The following is a 20,568-nucleotide window of genomic DNA, read 5'->3' as shown; positions in this document are numbered from 1 at the left end:
TTCTTGAGATATCTATAAACAGATCAGCTGTAAAAGGAAAGGCACAAAACAAATAGAAAATAAAAGATTTCAGGGTTCTTTTCATATTTCCCAGCTAGTGGCTAATACTCCAAATGATTTACCCCAGGCAATGAACAAAAAAAGTAGGGGAAAGTGCTTTTGTGAGATTTCAATTAATTGGTGCCTCATGAACATACTAATTGTAGTATGTGCATGAAAGTGCCAATATGAAAGCATCTTCATTTGCTTTACAGGGTTTTCCCGGTTCCCCTGGAAATGTTGGCCCAGCTGGTAAAGAAGGTCCCGTGGTAAGTATTGTTCCTTTTCCATTATATTTTCAAGGACACTTATTGCACCCTTATCAAGTCTATTTTGTGGCTTATTTATACAAGAATACGTTGGAAATAAATATCAGCTACGTACATCATCTGGGAACACAAAATAATGGGTTGCAATTACGGAGTCCAAACGAATACAGGACTGAAAAGAGAGAAGGAAAAAGAAAAAAACATGACAGGGAACATTGGAGAGGGTGACAAGGGCATGAAAAGAGAGGGGAAGAGGGAATTGTGTACCTATGAAATTGACTGGCTGTGCGTGTAACGACATCCTACTTAGAAAAGGAAAATGGATTCATAACTCATAATTCATCATGGAGATGCTGGATCACAAGCCTGAGGTCGTGAGACCCTGTTGATGCTGGGTAAAGTTTCAATCAACTCTGGTTTCAGGGTCTCCCTGGGATTGACGGCAGGCCCGGACCCATTGGCCCAGCTGGAGCAAGAGGAGAGCCTGGCAACATCGGATTCCCTGGGCCCAAAGGCCCCACTGTAAGCATCACCACAACCTCCTCTCCCTTGGCACTTTTATTTTTTGGCCACATTTCACCAAAACTCTGGCATTTCTCTTGCCTCAGTTTACTCTATTTCAAAGAGGTTCCTCTCAACATGGGAAAATTGCAAGCCACTTACCATATGAAAAGTTGGAGTCCAGTGTATCACTCACTGTACACCTGCTGAAAATCCACCTCCCGAGTCATGCTTCTGCAGACACAGGTGTACCTTGTTGTATATGGAGCTGCAGGGCGATGGATCATACCTTAGACAACAGAATTCAAGGACTAGGAATCTAAAAAACAAAAGCAAGAAATGAACATTTCAAAATTGTTACGGCTAATTTGCCATTTAATGTGTAACATTTTTTTAATGTTTATTACAGGGTGATGCTGGCAAACCTGGAGAAAAAGGTCACGCTGGTCTTGCTGGTGTCCGGGTAGGTGCTAATTTCTGTGTAGATCTATCCGCATGGTATTCATCTAGGACACTCTTCCTGTGAGGCCACCTGACATCATTCCATCATGTTCTTTCCAAGATGACATCCCCTGGGATTCTTTTACTATTAAAAATGTTTTGTTTTTTTAAACCACACTTATAAGGAAGTGAGCTATAACAAAACAGAATATATGTCAAGTCAGAATTATTTATGGATGCATTCGGATTTTATTTAATTTATTCTCTGACCTTCATTAATTGCCCTCTATCGATGGACTTCCAGTGAACCATATCAAAAGTTGGTAGATGGTATTTGGGCCTTAGCAGGAAACCCAGAATGAGTTTAATTCATGCTAAAATGACAAGCTTTGTTTTGAGCAAGTAATGCCTGAGGCTTTGAGGCATCTTAAACTGCCTGACTCTCGGTGACCCTGAGTTTTTCTGTTAAACATTTTAGGGTGCCCCAGGTCCTGATGGAAACAATGGTGCTCAGGGGCCTCCTGGACCACAGGTGAGTATTTCTCCCACTCGTGTTCTTTTCTGCCCTAAAATAACTATAGTCCTGCAAAATGACCATCTCCTTTTTTCAGTCCAAAAGTGATGTCACTAGATAGTAATGGTGCCATCTACCATTATTTATGCTGTCTTTCGTATCACTTTCAGGGTGTCCAAGGTGGAAAAGGTGAACAGGGTCCCGCTGGTCCTCCAGGCTTCCAGGTAAGTCATGTAAAACATGCAGAATAGTGCCTTTGGTCAGACTATCCATCTGCAAATCACCATACCACTCATCACCACCATACAGAACAGGCTTTCAGAACTGAAGCAAAGAAGGTGCATTTTTTCAAGGCAAACTTTTGTGTAATGCTTCACTAACACACAATAGTTAGTGATCATGTTGATATTAGAGAGTTCCCCCCAAAACCCAAGTATTAGCAAACTGCCTGAGTATAGCCATAAGATTGAGATTGGTGTTTCTTTCATCTAGGGACTGCCTGGCCCTGCAGGTACAGCTGGTGAAGCTGGCAAACCAGGAGAAAGGGTGAGTAAAACAAGTTATAGTAAACTCACCTAAACTTGGGACTTTCCCTGTTTAATACTCGACTGCAGTGTAATTATAACATGCTAAAGGAAACTTCATATTTAATATGTTAATGATAGTGTTCTATATATGTTGATACTGATGGAGAGAATGAGCCAGGTTACCCAATTTTGTTTAAATTACTTTGTTTTGAGGGTTGAATGAAACATCACACCATGGAAGTAAAATAAATCAATGAGCATTCCACTTAGCCTTATTTTTTGTATTGCTCTTGGTAATGTTAAAACATAAATCATGTCCTTCTTCGTAGTGAAAAAAGTAAATGCACTGATTTTTCATCAAACTAGACCATGAAAAATTGGTTTTAATGTTTTTCTTGGCATTCATACATGATACTGTGGTCCACAATCAGAGCATGAGTTCTGAGTCATTTTCTCTGTAATTGTGATGAATGTTTCTCAATTCAGTTACATTATGTGGCCTGGTCTCCTCTGTCAACAGTCAGACATATTGAGGAGACAGCTGGTCAGTAATAAAGGAGATATACTTGGGTATACATTTTAACTAGGTAATGTGCATAATATGATCATGTCTATTAAAAAAAAGCAGTCTGTTAATGTAACTAAAAATAAGTAATGTCCAATAGTGTTCATCATTTTTTATCATATTATCAAAGGAGATAGTCTGTTTGGTCACTTTTCAAAAAACAATATACTAAATAATAGGAAACTTAAATTTCCTGATACCAGGTTCTAGGATAGATAAAGCTTGGTTCAAAAGGATTCTCACTTTTTGTATCTTTCCATACACCATTAGAAGTTCTCTTGTTCCTAATATCCCATGTAAGGCGGACCTATCTGACTTTAACTCTTTTAAAACTTTTCTAAACATCAATTTGTAAGTAGATTTAAAGAACATACGTAAATTTCATGCTTCATTTATTTCATGTTTTGCCTAGGGTCTCCCTGGTGAATTTGGTCTCCCTGGTCCTGCTGGTCCAAGAGTAAGTGTTATTTAACTAACTTTCATAAACTTTTGTGCATGTGTTTTTAAAACAAGGGCTGTTTTCTCCTAAAAAATCTTTGTTTTTTGAATAGATTTTTATTGATTTCAGAGAGGAAGGGAGATGGAGAGAGAGATACAAACATCAATTATGAGAGAGAATCATTGATTGTCTGCCTCCTGCATGTCCCCTACAGGGGATCGAGCCTGCAACCCAGGCATGTGCCCTGACTGGGAATTGAACCATGACCTCCTGGTTCATAGGTCAACCCTCAACCCCTGAGCCATGCTGGCCAGGTTCTCCTAAAAACTCTTGATGAACTTGCAAAAAGTTCCTGACATTCTTCTGTAGTCAAACATCATCTGTAGAGAGCATTTGAATTTTTAATTGATAGTAGACTTTTTTATTTATTTAAAATATTTCTTATTCAAAAACCATATGGTTATAAGAAACATAAATGACTAATATTTTTATTATATTCATGATTTATATAGACAAGCATGATATATTTATAACAGTGGCTCAACCTTAGTCAAGAAAAATTAATACCTTACTAAGTTTTAAAGTTAATTTTTGCAATGTATGCTGATGAATTTTTAAAGTCTAAAGCCAAAATCGTGAGTCTACTCTTAGAAAAAATAAATGAATATACATATTTAGTTTGTCTGTAGTCATTAGAATAGCTGGGGTGATTAGCTTACCCCTAAAGTGTCCTATTCTGTGGCTAGTTATCATATTTCTAGGATGCCCAAGCAAATTTAGTATCACGGAACTGCAGTATCATAGGACCAAGTTAGAACAAGGGACTTTGAAACTACTGTTTCAAAGCAATGTGGACTTATTTGTTAAATATTCTGGGCCATAGAATGTTATGGCAGAATATTTACATGCAAATTGGGAGATATTTTAATAGATAGACACAAAAATACATATAACATAGACATATAGATATGTCTCCTCTGGTAAATATTGTCACTGTTGCATAATTATTGCATGCAATTATGAAATGGAAACATAGATATGATATCTCATCTTATTATCACCTGGCATTGCTATCCACCTAAAATGACACAATATTTCCCTTTCTATATTTACATAACTGGAATCTCTTTTTAACTATGGATCTATCATCAAAAAAAAAAAAAAGGAAATAAACAGAAAAAGGAAATTAATTCCAAAGGCTGAATATTATACTCTAGGAGCAACAAATTTTGGAGTTGTAGCCATAGAATATTAGAGCTGAATGAGATTTTAGAGATCATCTCATCCCACCCCTTTATCTTACTGATAAAGAATTAAGAAGCAATAATTATAATTTGCTAATCAGTAGCAGAACCAGGATTCAAAAGCTTAACAAATATGAACTCTGATGTGTAAAACAGTATCTCTGAAAGTCATGAACACTGCAACACTTCTGCCAATCCCTTCTTTACAGGGGGAGCGTGGTCCCCCCGGTGAAAGTGGTGCTGTTGGTCCTTCTGGTCCTATTGGAAGCCGAGGTCCTTCTGGACCCCCAGGGCCTGACGGAAACAAGGTAAAATTCCATGTGATATATTGCTGGTTTGGCCCATTATCCTCTAGAATACGTAGATCCTTGACAATAGCGAATTCATTGTTTTTCAGATTATGTATTTATTTCCAGTTCTATGATGGTGGCCATCTCAGTAAATAATAATCCAATTCCAGTGAACCTGAATTATTTCCAAAAAGGGGGAATCCCAGTCTTCTACCCACATAAAAAAATTAGTATGGGTTTTCACTCTTTTCTTATCATACTGTTTATAAGGTCTCTTTCTGTTCCTGTCTGGGCTAAGAGTCTGTTTTAATCTCCAGATACATTTAGATACTATATTTAGAGAACAAACTTTTACCTTCTCAATATCCTGCTTCGTAGAGTAAAATTTCAAAGAGTAGTCTAAATTTTAATAAGAGACTTTTTAATGATAAAAAATTAACTGGACAGTACCTTCACCCCAAAAACATAAGCCTGAAAATCTTATTTCAAAATGGAATCTAGGGCTTCCAATTTTAAAATAAGTGAAATTATACATTTCTGAAAAACTTTAATCAGAATAAGAGAAGACACCTGATAATACTTTTGATTCTTATCCTTAAGAGAAAAAATGTAAAGATTAGCTGCAGAAAGCTATTCCAGTACTAGTATATGGAAGAATATTGGGGGGAGTGATAAAAACAAGGTAAGAGAGAAAGTGGGTGGGGGCATGCGTAGGGAGGGGTTTGGGATGGGAATGAGGGATGAGGACAAATATGTGATACCTTAATCAATAAAGAAATTTTTTAAAAAATGAGGATTAAAAGCAGATTTAAAAAAGAAAGAAAGAAAGAAAGTGGAAATCAGAAAGTAAATAAGGCTCATCTCAGAAGCTGGTAGACAGGTGTTAAGTATGTGGAACTGTAGAGCTTGATATAGAAATGGAAGCTATAATCCCTGCTCTTAAGGAGATTAAAATGTAAACATCTCCTCAATCAGTAAGGTCTCTTTCTGTTCCTGTCGGAGCTAAGAGTCTTATTCTTGAGAAATGTTGGTTGGCAAGTATTTTTCACTCTCTGCCTCCTATTATCCAATCCTATCCTTTTCTTTCCCTGCCAGCCTCCCTGAGGAGGATTGGGAGCAGGTTATAGAAAAATCACAGCACCAATTCCCACTCCCCTCTTCTCTTCAGTCACTGTCATAATAGCATCTTCCTCCATTACATTCTCCCTCCTTTCATAGCCCTCCTTTGTGTCTCTAAGTAGGCAATGATGCTATCTATTAAATGTTTCAATTGGAATCCTTCAAGAGTTTGAATTTTCTTTCTTTTTTTCTTTTTTTTTGCCACTGAAATAATTGACTTCACGTATGTTTGATTCAAGGGTGAACCTGGATCCATTGGTGCTCCAGGCAGTGCTGGTGCTAATGGTCCTGGTGGACTCCCCGGAGAGAGGGGTGCTGCTGGCATCCCTGGAGGCAAGGGAGACAAGGTACCCTTTTAGTGTTGGACGTGAATACATATTGTTGATGAACTCTAGCGAGAAGGCTGCACAAGGTTGTCCAGTATTTTACAATTCTTGGCAGGTGGTCTGGTAGCATTTTGATATCTACGCATGTATGTTTCCCCCTGCCACCTAGCACCTACGCGTTTCTAAACTCACTAATCGGGCAAAATTCCTTGCTACCATGGAATTTCACACAAACAGATGGTGTTGAGTAATACATGAGGCTCATTTTAATGCCACTAACAATAATGCCTCATCCTGCCCTAATTAATGGCAAAAAGCTATATTAAACAGCTGCCAACCGTGCTGCTGCATTAGTTATGCCATAGGAGGGATCGGGCACTGAGGCCCGCTGTGACGTTACCTTATAATTCTGTCCACATGAATTATGCTTGATTATGCTTCAGGAGGGTCATGGAAATTAGAAAAGAATATTTAACAATCATCTGGAAAGGTCTTTGATTATTTTCCTTTTTTTTAAAAAAAAAAAAAATTCCTCCTTCCATACATGTAGAATGGTAGGGAATCAAGGCATTACTAAGATTTTCAATGACTGAGATATTATAGTTTGTTCTGTGAAAACACTTCAGCGTTATTTTGATTCAAAACTTTGGTTGGAAAACAAAACATGGCTCCTGCTTTATATTTCAGGGTGAACCTGGCCTCAGAGGTGAAATGGGTAGCACAGGCAGAGATGGTGCTCGGGTGAGTAAAATTTTTGTCTGTTGTTTGTGCTTAGAGTATGTTTTTGTACCTCACTCAATTTGAGTTGAGAAGCTTTCCAAAACAGAACTGACAAATAAAGATTTGAGTTTAGTCCAGGAGTCTCCTATCCCTCTAGGTCTACGACTAATGATACCATTTTACATGTTCCAAAAGCAAAAGTCAAGAGGACTCACCACTTTGAAAATCACAGCCTGAATTTTCTACCTTCCTCATTGTTAACTGAACAAAAGTAAAAACTACAAACCAAAAACTCTGGGGTTACTGGAACTTTAAAGGATTGCTGAAGTCGTTAGAAGACTTTAGAAAAAAAAACACTAACTCCTACATTTTAAGAAGCCAGAACCTCCTAACCAGATCCTGTTAATGCCATGGAGATACCAAAGATAATCTCATAATAACCATACCACAGCTCTTAAAAGCCACAAACTACCTTGGTTTCTTCTTCTCGTCTCTCTCTTGGAGCTGATATCTCACTATGGCACATTCATAGTAGTCCTTTCTCTGAATCAGAAAGTCCTAACAGTTCCAAACAAGGCCACACATTTGCTGCTCTCCAGGAAATGTGACAAGAGCAGGGAGTTCAGATTTCCCCAATTCCTAACCTGCCCTTGCCTTACACAGTTCCATAATCTTTACCACTGGAGCACTCTCCTCCTGAAAGTGGCTTCCAATAGTATTGATAATTAGAACTAAAATGCATCAAAGGCTTTCATGATGTCACCTAGAGTGTGCAGTGAAAGTGGTCTGTCTGTCTCTGGATCAGCACAGCGGGGGGGATAGCAGGGGTCACTGTTGATGGTATGAGAGGTTATTATAAGACCTGTTTCCTTTTTGGTACTAGGGTGCTCCTGGTGCCATGGGTGCCCCTGGTCCTTCTGGAGCCTCTGGTGACCGGGTAAGTATGCATTTTCTCCGAGTTACAACTCTCCGCGCCAATAGCAGTAGCTAAAATTTCCTGCCTGCCTTAGCTCCCAAAGCCACAGTAATTCATTTTTATGGGTTGGTTTTAAACCCACTTATTTAAAAACCTGTGTTTTGTGATGGGGCAGCAGAAAACAAATACTGTGTGTTTAAAGTTCTCTTCCCCTTCCTACATATGTGCCAGCTATGTGATCTACACTTTAATCCTTGTCATTTGTTTTAAAGTCTTACTCTGTTGCTCATTAAAAATATCCTAATGCACTGAGCCTTCTTAAAGCCTGCAATTGTAGAAAAAGAAAAAAGAAAGAAAGAAATCAATAAAATACATAGTGTGCTCATTTCACATTGAACACTGAAAATAGGCCTCATTTATTGTACTGCACAGATTGCAGCAAATAGATCAGCCCTGTGTTCATCTAAAAATTAGAATGTCCTCTTCCTGGTATTGTAGGCACTGATTTATAGAGTTTTTGCAAGTGTATGACCAATACCACTTCGGCCCCCAAATTGAATACAAACATTAAGCAGAGTCAGAACCACTTCATTTTACTCTATAGATGTGCATTAGTTATCTCTCCCAATGCATCTGCAAACTCTGACAGGGGACAACTGTTTAGCACTGTTACCTCTCCTTCCAACTCTGTGAGCATTTGTGTACAGCACATTAACAAGCTCATCTTTGGCCCCATCATAGGGTGAAGCTGGTGCTGCTGGTCCTGCTGGTCCTGCTGGTCCTCGTGGTAGCCCTGTAAGTAGAAACCTGGATCATTGTGGACACTCATAACTTTTAGACATTGATGAACCTAAGATGCTAAGACATAAAAATGCCTTCTCTCACCTAGGGTGAACGTGGTGAAGTTGGTCCCGCTGGTCCCAATGGATTTGCTGGTCCTGCCGTGAGTATCATGTAATGAAGGTTAATCTGAAAACATCCCAAGTTGGTAAGTGAGTGAGTTTGGACTACCTGAACCATAAAACTGTTTCTTTCCAACAGGGCGCTGCTGGCCAACCTGGTGCTAAAGGAGAGAGAGGAACCAAAGGGCCCAAGGGTGAAAATGGTATTGTTGGTCCCACAGGCCCTGTAGGAGCTGCTGGACCATCTGTAAGTTGAATTCACTGGTGCTCAACAGCTACCTATGAAATCTTAGAATTGCACATACATCAATTAAATTCCTACTATACACAGCAGAGAATATGCCAGATAGAAGATTCTTTTTAAAATAAGAATTAATATTTGCATCCTGCTTTATGATTTGTAAAAGTCTCATTTATATTACCTTTTTCGATAATCCCATAGGGTGGTAGTATTGAAGTAAGAACATTTATTTTATTTTGTATGACACAGATAATTATTTGTAATTTCTATGTTTGCTTCTAAGAGATATGAGAATGATTCCTTTGAATAAAAGAATAACAATTGCAAGAATTGTTTTGTGATTTGATCCAATCTTCTTTTGTTTCTATTTAGGGTCCCAATGGCCCCCCAGGTCCTGCTGGAACTCGTGGTGATGGTGGTCCCCCTGTGAGTATTTAAAATGGACTCATAACTTTTCTTTCTTTAAAATCTAAGAGGGACATATTTACACAATCGAATACTATGCAGCTGCAAAAAAAGAAGGAGCTCTTACACTTTGAGACTGCATGCAGGGACCTGGAGAGGATTATGCTCAGTGAAATAAGCCAGTCAGAGAAAGACAAGTATCACATGATCTCCCTTATATGTGGAATCTAATGAACAAAATAAACTGATGAACAAAAGAGATCCAGAGACATGGAAGCATGGAACATGATGAATCTTAGAGGGAAGGGGAAGAGAGGAACCAAAGAACTTATATGCATAACCCATGGACACAGACAATAGTGTGGTAGATGTGGGTGGTGGTGGCAGGTGCAGGGTAGAGGTGGTTAAGATAGTCATTAAGGTATACACAACAAGGTGTAATAATGGCATAGCGTCTTATCTTCTTGCTCTTACAACCTCCAGTAATATGTTAGCATTTCTAAAAGGACCATCAGAGCTTTATTTCAAAATATGGGAGTTACAAGTGGAGGAATGCTGGTGAGGAAAATGGCAGAGATGGAGGGTCTTGGGGTCCTGATTTCGTAATACTCTATATGAGGCTGCCACTACATACTCCTTGGTCCATCCCTTTGTCACATAGTATTGAGGATTTGTCAGAATTTTCCATTTTACCTGAATCTTTGAAGTTGGTGCTGATTGTAGAATTTTAATATGGAATTTTAATGTGCTTGGTTCTAGGGCATGACTGGTTTCCCTGGTGCTGCTGGACGTACTGGTCCTCCTGGACCCAGTGTAAGTAAATCACTACAAAATATGTCTTCCTACACTCTAGCCAAAAGACCTGGCCTCTGGTGGGAAACTGGTAAGAAACTCTGTAAAAATATGCTACTAACATTTAGCTATCACTTTCCTAGTCTGAAATCAGTTTTTCTGAACCGGTAAGGCAAATTCATCACAAATTATATCTTATAATATCAATTTAAGAGGATTTTATTCATGTGAACACAAGTTCCCTTTTAGGGGCATAGTCTTTTTGTTCAAAATAAAAAACAGAACAGTTTTAGTCACATATCAGATATTTCTATATCTAATTACCCTTTATAGCCAACATTCTGTCCCGTTGTTAAGGTATAATTGTTCCTGAATTTAAAGGTAGTTTGGCCTCTAATTTAATTCTGATTCAGACTCTTCTGTCAGGACTCAAGAGAATTTAATTAATTACCAAGGATTAAGTCTTCTGGTTAAGGTTTCAGGGGGGAAAATAGCAAAGATGTTGATTTCTTGGAATCCTTTTACAGGTTCATAACAGAAAAAAATCTTCATTCCCTGTAGGCATTTAATTAAAGCTAGTTGAGAGCATATGTGATTCCTCATTTATGAACAAAATGCCAGTATTGGCTTTCTTCAAAAAATAAATGACTGGAGTCCTCCAAAACCCACTCATTTATAACCAACTTTATAACTTTGCTTAGTTCCAATATGCCAGGTTACTAGTACTACAGCATTGCTTCCCCTCGCAGATATTTGCCGTAGCTTCTACCTCCGTTCACTTTATTACAGCCTCCAGAGAAGGAAGATGGGAGTTGCTTCTTTCTATAAGAAAGAATGTTTAAAAATCTAAACATTTCTCCCAAATGGCCAGGGTACTATTTTGTCGTTTCCCCTGCATCTTAATATCAAAAATCTCAGCTGTTCTCTTCCAGGTCCATGATGATTAACAGAAAGTAAATGACCTTGTGCATTTGCCCACAGGGTATCACTGGCCCTCCTGGTCCCCCTGGTGCTGCTGGTAAAGAAGGAATCCGTGGGCCTCGTGGTGACCAAGGTCCAGTTGGCCGAACTGGAGAAACAGGCGCAAGTGGGCCTCCTGGCTTTGTTGGTGAAAAGGGTCCTTCTGGAGAGCCTGGTACTGCTGTAAGTGATTTTAAACTCCTCTTTCCTAATACCTTGTGTGGAACCAAAATCAAACCCTTACACAAATCTTCAAATGGTGTATGTTTGTTGATGAGCATTGCAGGCTCTTGAGTAGAGCTCCGTTAAGCCAGGAAATCTGTCTAACAGATATTGAGGGTCATCGCTTCAGCGGATGCTCAGAAGGCACTAGATGGGAATAACGATAAATGAGAAAACTCACTGTTTTACCAAAACAGCCTTTAAGTTCTTGAGGGCACCTTACTGATACTGGGATTAGAACAAAATCCCAGTGCAGTGGTCATCCTACCGTCTATTAGTTGATCTCGGTAAGCTACCAATTCCTTAAACGTGCATTGTCCAATATTATTCCTACTCTGAAATGTGCTTTTGTTAGACCTGGTTCAGTTAGAGGCCAAGGCTGGCATAGATTCTATAAAAACTCTACTCCATAACCCGGATAGCTAAATTAATTTCAACCACATATTTTTAATGTTGTTCCGCTGGTTTCAAGAAGGGACCAGGTAGAAAAATATACATGCCAAGATGGAAACTCATTGTCATCACTAAAGAAAAGACATCCAAGGATATGTCCTGCTAACTGCACTGTTTCTAAACTGAGGATAGCTCATTCTCATAACCCTCAAGCCAACCTGTTATTAGCTATGGTCTTTACAGTAACACACAGTCTTCTTCATCTTGTTCAGGGACCTCCTGGCACCCCAGGTCCTCAGGGTCTTCTTGGTGCTCCTGGTATTCTGGGTCTCCCAGGCTCCAGAGGTGAACGTGGTCTACCAGGTGTTTCCGGATCTGTGGTGAGTGTTTGACACCATTCTTATTCTCATTAACATAATAAAAGATTTTTAAAGCTGCCACTTCACATGTGACAGATTGATCACTGAATAACTCCACTTAAGATATTTTATTCATGGCATTTCCTTTATTCAGATCACATGTCACTTCTCCAAGAAGCTTTAATACCACCTTACTTAGACACATGCAATAAAGACACAGCTTAACATTATGCAGAATGATTTTTGTTCTTTTTACATGCTTAAGAATGACATAAGCTCTAATTGCATTTACTCCCCTGCAATATGAAATGCTAGCATCATTTATCCTGTGGGAAGAATGAAACTCTGAAAGTTCTGAATCATCCCATTAAACCTTAGACGTTGACAGCAACTAGGAACCATCTCATCTCCATAAACTCTCTCAACTTTATGAATTCATTTCATTTGGGCTAGCAGATGAAACTAGGCTCACCATATACAGCGGACATCCCAAAACTACAAAGAGCAGGGCATCTTAAGTGTGTAGGAGAAGGGTGAGGGTGACAGTTCTGACCATTTTGTAGCCTATTCATTTTCATTCTTTCTTCAAGCTGAAAACTCCTGGCTAGGGTCGTTCTGAGAAGGTGAGATTGGCATTCCGTTCAATGAGAGAAATGCTGTTTTGTCTTCTCTGCCTTTTTAGGGTGAGCCTGGTCCTCTCGGCATTGCCGGTCCACCTGGGGCCCGTGGTCCCCCTGGTGCTGTGGGTAATCCTGGAGTTAACGGTGCTCCTGGTGAAGCCGGCCGTGATGTGAGTCCAACCCTTGGTTTGTAAAATAAAACCTGGCAATATTTCATTGTGTGTAGCTTTATATCCTGCGCTGAGGTTCACTTGTTCCAAGTTTCTAAACATGGTGTCAGTAATACCTACATATACTGGCCACTCCTAGTATTGAAAATAAGAAAAATTACTTGGGATGCAGGGTAGGTCTTTAAATAGTATACGTCAAAGCTGGCCAAAATATTAAGAAACACCTCTAAAAAAAATCTAGGTTGGCAAGGTGTTGTTCCTATTTTTAACAGTCTGAAAGGGGTTTCACTATTGAGTTCTGGAAGTGATGAAGGCAGAACAGCTGAACTAAAGGGGCTGGTGGGCTACAGAGCTCATTAAGTGCCTTTGTTGGTGTGGTGTCTTCACAGGGCAACCCTGGGAGTGATGGTCCCCCAGGCCGTGATGGTCAACCTGGACACAAGGTTGGTATACCTGTTCATCTGCCTCTAATTTAAAAGTGACTAAACTATAGGCAAGATGCTAACCTTCATTTTGCCTTTGGTAGGGAGATCGTGGTTACCCTGGCAACGCTGGTCCTGTTGGCACTGTGGGTGCACCTGGTCCTCATGGCCCTGTGGGTCCCACTGGAAAACATGGAAACCGTGGTGAACCTGTAAGTTGTAAATACCAGTTTCTTAATGCTGTCATCCTCACAGGCTTTACTTCTGACTGCCCCACACTTGGGAACCTGGGAGGGCCTGGGAGGACAATCTTGGGCATGCGGAAAACTTGTGTTTTTCTTTTCCAATTCACAGGGTCCTGCTGGTGCTGTTGGTCCCACCGGTGCCGCTGGTCCAAGAGGTCCTAGTGTATGTACATAGTGAAGATTTCTTTACAAATGAACATTAGGAGAAATCTAGACTGTCCATTAAGAAAGATAAATAATATATAGGCTAGACTTTGTTGTTGTTGTTTTAATTTAGTCCCTGTTGAGAATTGTTACAAATAGCTTTCCAATCACAATTTCAAATCTCTTCTGCTTATTTGTATTAAATAATCATGAAGATCTAGCCAACATTAGAGACAGCTCAACTAAAGCAGATTGAGATGCGAGTAGCATACGCATGGCTTTTAGACCTTTGCATGTCTTGAGTTGCCTTTGTAAAGAAATTCAACAATAATTGTTGAAAAGTGAGTATCATTTTTCTAAAAAGGTAAATGTCCTCTATGCCCTACTCTTTCTCGGCAGGGCGCACAAGGTATTCGAGGTGATAAGGGAGAGCCTGGTGAGAAGGGGCCCAGAGGTCTTCCTGGCTTAAAGGGACACAATGGATTGCAAGGTCTTCCTGGTCTTGCTGTAAGTAAAATGAGGACATCCAGCACATATGCAGATTTTAAAGGCCTTCCACCCAAAATGATCTTCCTTAGATTTTCACTGGTATTATTCTAAAATGTCCTACCTCATATTCATTTACCATTCTCTGGCTAACTTCATCTCTTGGAGATAATACTGTTTCATCCCACCATGAAAAGGTGAGGGTTAAGGGAGATAAAAATACACATATATTAAAATCTCCTGGCAACAATGTCCTTCAACCTCACTTAAAGTAAATGTAATTAGAGGAATGACTAATATTGCACTGCTGAAATAGCTTGCAGGGAAAAAAATTGAATATAACAGACATAATGGGAGAAAAGAGCCCCATTTTACATTTTCAATTTTCTCAATCCAGAGTTCATTTGAACTAAAGTTTTCCATTCAGCTTTTAAAAATCTATTTATTGGCATGTGTTCTGAAAATGTGATTTTCCTGTTCTCTCTTTAAAGGGTCATCATGGTGATCAAGGTGCTCCTGGCACTGTGGGTCCTGCTGGCCCTAGGGTAGGTCACTCTAAGAGACAGCTATCTCTGAAATAGAGCCTACGGACGGTAGTGAGCCCCAGGCCTTGGCTCTCTTAGGGGGTTTTCACTGGCTCACAAAGCCCTTCTTCCCTAGGGCCCTGCTGGTCCTTCTGGCCCTCCTGGCAAAGATGGTCGCAATGGACATCCTGGTGTGGTCGGACCTGCTGGCATTCGTGGCACTCAGGGTAGCCAAGGTCCTGCTGTAAGTACTATTTGGGGAAAGAATAAAGAGCATCACTGGCCTAAAGACTAAACCAAGATAATTATGTCAACACATTAAAGTAGTCCCCTAGTTCCATGTTTTCTATAATATCTAAAAGTGGTCTGTGTATAATGAGTTGCTTAAGTCCATCCCTGCATGTATGCCTGGGAGCAGGTTGTTTATTTACATAAACTTGATTCTTTTTTTACTTATTAAAACATGCTTTTGTGTGATGCCCATCTGAAAGCCTGCCGTCATTGATGTCTCAGTGTAACCAAATACAAAGCCTCCTCTTTCTCACTTTCTCCTTTGCAGGGTCCTCCTGGTCCCCCTGGCCCTCCCGGGCCTCCTGGCATAAGCGGTGGTGGTTATGACTTTGGTTTTGATGGAGACTTCTACAGGGCTGACCAGCCTCGTTCACCACCTTCTCTCAGACCCAAGGATTATGAAGTTGATGCCACTCTGAAATCTCTCAACAACCAGATTGAGACCCTTCTTACTCCTGAAGGCTCTAAGAAGAACCCAGCTCGCACATGCCGTGACTTGAGACTCAGCCACCCAGAGTGGAGCAGTGGTAGGTCAAGATGCCCAAGCCAGAATGACCCTTCTCACAAGCTGGGCTTTTCAAAATCAGTTCCCACTGATACTTAGAATGAAAAGTAAAACCTCAGTGAGAGGTTTCATGGTCCGGGTCTTGTTTTTTTCTTAAAGGTTACTACTGGATTGACCCTAACCAGGGATGTACTATGGATGCTATCAAAGTATACTGTGATTTCTCTACTGGCGAAACCTGCATCCGGGCTCAACCTGAGAACATCCCAGTCAAGAACGAGTACAGAAGTTCCAAGGCCAAGAAGCACGTCTGGTTAGGAGAAACTATCAACGGTGGAACCCAGGTGAGGAATCCCACAAACATTCCTTCCCTTGCTAAACAATATTTTGTTAGGATTGTTTGTTTTTTAATCCTTTACTGGAATGGACTTATTAAAAGAACATGCTCTTTTGGGGATTCCAGATCTATCTGGAGTTACACATTCAAGACATGTTGATTGAACATATCCATATAAATCAAAGTTATTACTCAAATTTGACTTAACTGATAATCACTGGAGAAACTAATGTCATTTAATATGAAGGTGTACTGACCATGCATATGTATTTTCAGCATATGTGCTTATCTAAATTTTTAATTAACCTTTTCACTGATTTTATTGAATGCCTACTGGTGGGGATCACAGAAAAAGAAAGTGATCCAAATTTCGATCTCTGCTCTTTTATTCTAAGAAACATACACAAAAAGGCTTGTCTGAAAGAGGTACCTTTCTGAGCTGACCTAGCCTCAGCTTGGTTGTTCCCAAGGCCCTTCTAGGTAACTAATACTTCAAAGACAAGTAGATTCTGTTTTCTTTAATGGCCAGTGGGAGAAAAGAGGGGACATATGTAATACTCAACAATAAATATTTTTTAAATGATAAAGTAAAATTCCCTTATTCTTAAGGTTCAAATCTGACTTCCTTGTTTTTCCCTATACCAGACTATTTTTTGCCAAATCGACTCTTAGTATCTGAGTCCTTCTCCACTTAATTGGAATTTCCATCTTATTCTCTATAGTTTGAATACAATGTTGAAGGAGTGACTACCAAGGAAATGGCTACCCAACTTGCCTTCATGCGCCTGCTGGCCAACCATGCCTCTCAAAACATCACCTACCACTGCAAGAACAGCATTGCCTACATGGATGATGAGACCGGCAACCTGAAGAAGTCTGTCATTCTGCAAGGCTCCAATGATGTTGAACTTGTTTCCGAGGGCAACAGCAGGTTCACTTACACTGTTCTTGTCGACGGCTGCTCTGTAAGTAAAAGTGAAATATGGGAATAGTGAATAGCACTTAGCTGAGGGGCCGGGGGGAGTCCTAGTTTAGAAACATACACAAAATGAACAGATAAATGAGTGGCCTAACTTATATAATCATTTTACATGAATTTATTTATTTAAATTCAGATGTTAAATCCAGAGTATTCTTATCAGATCTTTCTTGCCTTCTGAAATTCTCTGAAATACTGAAATATATACTATGTCCATATATTAGTTGTTTTTCTTTTGTATTAGTTTCTTCTCTTTCCTTAAATGATAATTTATGCCCATAACTTAAAATTACTTGAGGTTTAAAGGACCCAAGCTTTATAATTTATAGTTATATGTATGTTATTTTACTTGCTAGCATGGCCTACATTTAAATTTGTTCATGGTTTCTCTACAATCCTATATAATAAAAGGCTACTATGCAAATCAACCTAATGGCAGACGAGTTGCTATGATGTACACTAACCACCAGGGGCAGACGCTCCATACAGGAGCTGCCCCCTGGTGGTCAGTGCACTCCCACAGGGGGAACACTGCCCAGCCAGAAGCTGTGGCAAGCGCAGCGGAGGTGGTGGGAGCCTCTCTTGCCTCCGTGGCAGTGCTAAAGATGTCCAACTGCTGGCTTAGTCAGTCAGGCATCCCCCAAGGGCTCCCGGAGTGCAAGAGGGTGCAGGCCGGGCTGAGGAACCTGTCCCCCCAGTGCACGAATTTTGTGCACTGGGCCTCTAGTGTACTATAAATGGAAGAAAAATTTAAATATACTGATAGCAATACTTCCCAACTCTCCCTCTCCCCCGCAGACACACACCCATCCTGAAAATGATGATGTAGACATAAATCACTTGCAATACGTATTACAATGTTGTTGTTGTTTTAATTAGACTGGTAGGAAGCCTCTCCCCCTAAAGACACCCCCCTGATGCTTCTGTTTCAAAGATGAATGTCTTGATCTGGGACACATGTCTTCAGAATGACACAAGTGAAAATGAAGTTCTTATATCTAAGATTCAGATGATATTATATTCCAAAATATTGCTGCTTTATGTATATTTTTTCTTCTCTCTCTTTTTTTTTTAACAGAAAAAGACAAACGAATGGGGAAAGACAATCATTGAATACAAAACAAATAAGCCATCTCGCCTGCCTTTCCTTGATATTGCAATTTTGGACATCGGTGGTGCTGACCAAGAAATTAGTTTGGACATTGGCCCAGTCTGTTTCAAATAGTTGAACTCAACCTAAATTAAAAGAAAGGAAATCTAAAATAACAACTTTCTCTCTTTGCCATTTCTTTTTCTTCTTTTTTCACTAAAAGCTGAATCCTTCCATTTCCTCTGCACATCTACTTGCTTAAATTGCGGGCAAAAGAGAAGGAGGATTGATCAGAGCATTGTGCAATACGATTTCATTAATTCCCTCTCCCTCTCCCTTCCCCAAAAGATTTGGATTTTTTTTTCCAACACTCTTACACCTGTTGTGGACAATGTCAACCTTTGTAAGAAAACCAAAATAAAAATTGAAAAATAAAAACCATGAACATGTGCACCACTTGTGGCTTTTGAATATCTTCCACAGAGGGAAGTTTAAAACCCAAACTTCCGATGGTTTAAACTACCTCAAAACACTTTCCTGTGAGTGTGATCCATACCATTAGGTGCTGGCCCAGACAGAGATGAGCTGAGGTACTTGTTTTGTTTTGTTCAAAATACAAAGGTGCTAATTAATAGTATTTCAGATACTTGAAAAATGTTGATGGTGCTAGAAGAATTTCAGAAGATACTCCTCTGTATTGAGTTGTATTGTGTTTTTTCCATTTGATTTTGCATCAGTAATTTACATCTTATCCCTGAATAAAAGTATGCAGATCATTTGCCCAACATTGTCCTCTTCTTTAAATTCAGCATTTGTTCTTTGCCAGTCTCATTTTCATCCTCTCCCATGGTTCCAAAGAAGCCTTGCTTCTCAGACAAGCAGAAAAATTAAATTGTACCTATTTTGTATATGTGAGATGTTTAAATAAATTGTGAAAAAAATGAAATAAAGCATGTTTGGTTTTCCGAAAGAAAATATTGAGTAAAATTCCTTGCTTCAATGCTCTTTGCAATATAAGTAGGGATTCTGACATTTCTACCAGCCATTAGACAGAGTGTTTCTTATTGGATAGAAACTATGCAGAAGGGCAGTTTGGTTTGGAAGAAAGAGCAGAGAACAAGGGCCCAGGAGATCTGAGCCCCAGTTCTGGCTGATTGACCTTGAGCACTTCACCTTTTTGAGTTTCAGTTTCTATATCAATAATATGGGGAAGATTCCTTCTCTGAACTATTATACATTTGTCCTACTCAAAATACATAATACCATGGCATTGTTGACCTAAGTTTATTCTAAGCAGAGGACCACAGAACCTTTTGGGTTATTATCCATTAAGCATTTGAAACAGTGGCTGAAAGTTGGTCTATGCACAATTAATACTATCAACTAAAACAGTTTCACATATTCATAAAAAATGCCATACACTTAAATCTGATGCAACTGAATACAATGCCTGTTAAGAGGCAATGTGTGTGCTGTCAATCAGCATAGACAATTGTGGATAACAGTACCATGAACACCTACCTGCCAAATCAAATTCATTTTCCTTCCCTGTACCTTTCAATGACATCTTAAATATACTTAAATATAGGAATGTGTCAAGTAAAATGTTAAAATTCATTTAGTGCTTATTTCCTGTTGCAGAACATAATTGTGATTATAATATTTGCCTCCTGTTATAAGTCATCTCAAGATTCAATTAGTTTTTAAAGCAACTGAACATGATGGAAATCTAACATTAACTCTAAAAACTTAGCAAAGTCTACTAACCAAATTCTAACTTCAAATCATGGTCCTTCTGCTACCTGGGAGGTACAGTAAAAAGCAGGTTCTCAGTCCTCATCCACCAAATTAAGACTCGTAAGGAATCAGTATTCTGAAAGCACCTTGCAAAATTCTGATGTGCACTAATTGGGAAACCTTTGGTTAAGGTGATTTCCAAAATCCTTTATAGCTATAATATTTTATGTCTAGCAAGAATGAGTCTATATACCTGGCCAGACAATATAAAGAAAGCTAAACCTCTGGGGTCACAATACTAGTAACTCCCCACAAATTAGTAATTGCAAATAGTCAAGGCAAACTTGCATGATAACCAGTTAGAAATCTCTGGATTAAACATATGCTATGCCCCCAGGCTTACAATACAAGATACAACCATAAGGATAGTATAAAGAGTGGAGAAAGATAAGAAGGAAGAAAGCCAACTTTTATTGAGTACCAACTATGAGCCAAATACTATGCTAAATGATAAGAATAATGATATTTGTTGAACTGAATCCAAATAGGTAGATTTCTTAAGCCAACAGCCACCTAATAATTATTTAATCACTGGTTGAGACTACAAGAAAATAGTTAAATAAACAATGGTATTTCTGATAGATAACAAAGAGGAAACAAGTGATGGTATATCTGATAAGTATACCAATTATGAATAAATAATGATATATCTAATAGATAACAAGAAAATAGTGAAATACATTTTGGTATCCCAATAACATTTATGAGGATGATTAAGCAAAAGAAAAACATTTATAATGGAATGTTACCATCTTTAAAATATAATATTCAAGT

General features: G+C 39.1%; 1 protein-coding gene across 2 annotated transcripts in view; it reads left to right on the top strand.

Moving 5' to 3' along the window:
* The window catches only part of COL1A2 (collagen type I alpha 2 chain), a 35,398-nt gene extending 16,948 nt beyond the window's left edge, over positions 1–18,450 (top strand). For both annotated transcript variants that reach the window (XM_079785603.1, XM_079785602.1), the window contains exons 22-50: positions 255–308; positions 732–830; positions 1,219–1,272; positions 1,729–1,782; positions 1,935–1,988; positions 2,257–2,310; positions 3,269–3,313; positions 4,749–4,847; positions 6,188–6,295; positions 6,962–7,015; positions 7,878–7,931; positions 8,652–8,705; positions 8,800–8,853; positions 8,952–9,059; positions 9,426–9,479; positions 10,218–10,271; positions 11,232–11,393; positions 12,098–12,205; positions 12,867–12,974; positions 13,364–13,417; positions 13,501–13,608; positions 13,751–13,804; positions 14,185–14,292; positions 14,763–14,816; positions 14,932–15,039; positions 15,355–15,613; positions 15,751–15,935; positions 16,651–16,893; positions 17,986–18,450. In XM_079785603.1, the coding sequence (XP_079641729.1) occupies positions 255–308; positions 732–830; positions 1,219–1,272; positions 1,729–1,782; positions 1,935–1,988; positions 2,257–2,310; positions 3,269–3,313; positions 4,749–4,847; positions 6,188–6,295; positions 6,962–7,015; positions 7,878–7,931; positions 8,652–8,705; positions 8,800–8,853; positions 8,952–9,059; positions 9,426–9,479; positions 10,218–10,271; positions 11,232–11,393; positions 12,098–12,205; positions 12,867–12,974; positions 13,364–13,417; positions 13,501–13,608; positions 13,751–13,804; positions 14,185–14,292; positions 14,763–14,816; positions 14,932–15,039; positions 15,355–15,613; positions 15,751–15,935; positions 16,651–16,893; positions 17,986–18,132 (2,751 nt within the window). In that variant the 3' untranslated portion in view covers positions 18,133–18,450. The remainder of the gene's footprint in view (positions 1–254; positions 309–731; positions 831–1,218; positions 1,273–1,728; positions 1,783–1,934; positions 1,989–2,256; positions 2,311–3,268; positions 3,314–4,748; positions 4,848–6,187; positions 6,296–6,961; positions 7,016–7,877; positions 7,932–8,651; positions 8,706–8,799; positions 8,854–8,951; positions 9,060–9,425; positions 9,480–10,217; positions 10,272–11,231; positions 11,394–12,097; positions 12,206–12,866; positions 12,975–13,363; positions 13,418–13,500; positions 13,609–13,750; positions 13,805–14,184; positions 14,293–14,762; positions 14,817–14,931; positions 15,040–15,354; positions 15,614–15,750; positions 15,936–16,650; positions 16,894–17,985) is intronic.
* The last annotated feature ends 2,118 nt before the right edge of the window (positions 18,451–20,568 follow it).

The sequence above is a fragment of the Cnephaeus nilssonii genome (genome assembly GCF_951640355.1).
Source record: "Cnephaeus nilssonii genome assembly, chromosome: 12".
NCBI lineage: Eukaryota > Metazoa > Chordata > Mammalia > Chiroptera > Vespertilionidae > Cnephaeus > Cnephaeus nilssonii.
Note: the sequence above shows the minus strand (reverse complement) of the source record. Positions and strands in the feature narration are given on the sequence as shown.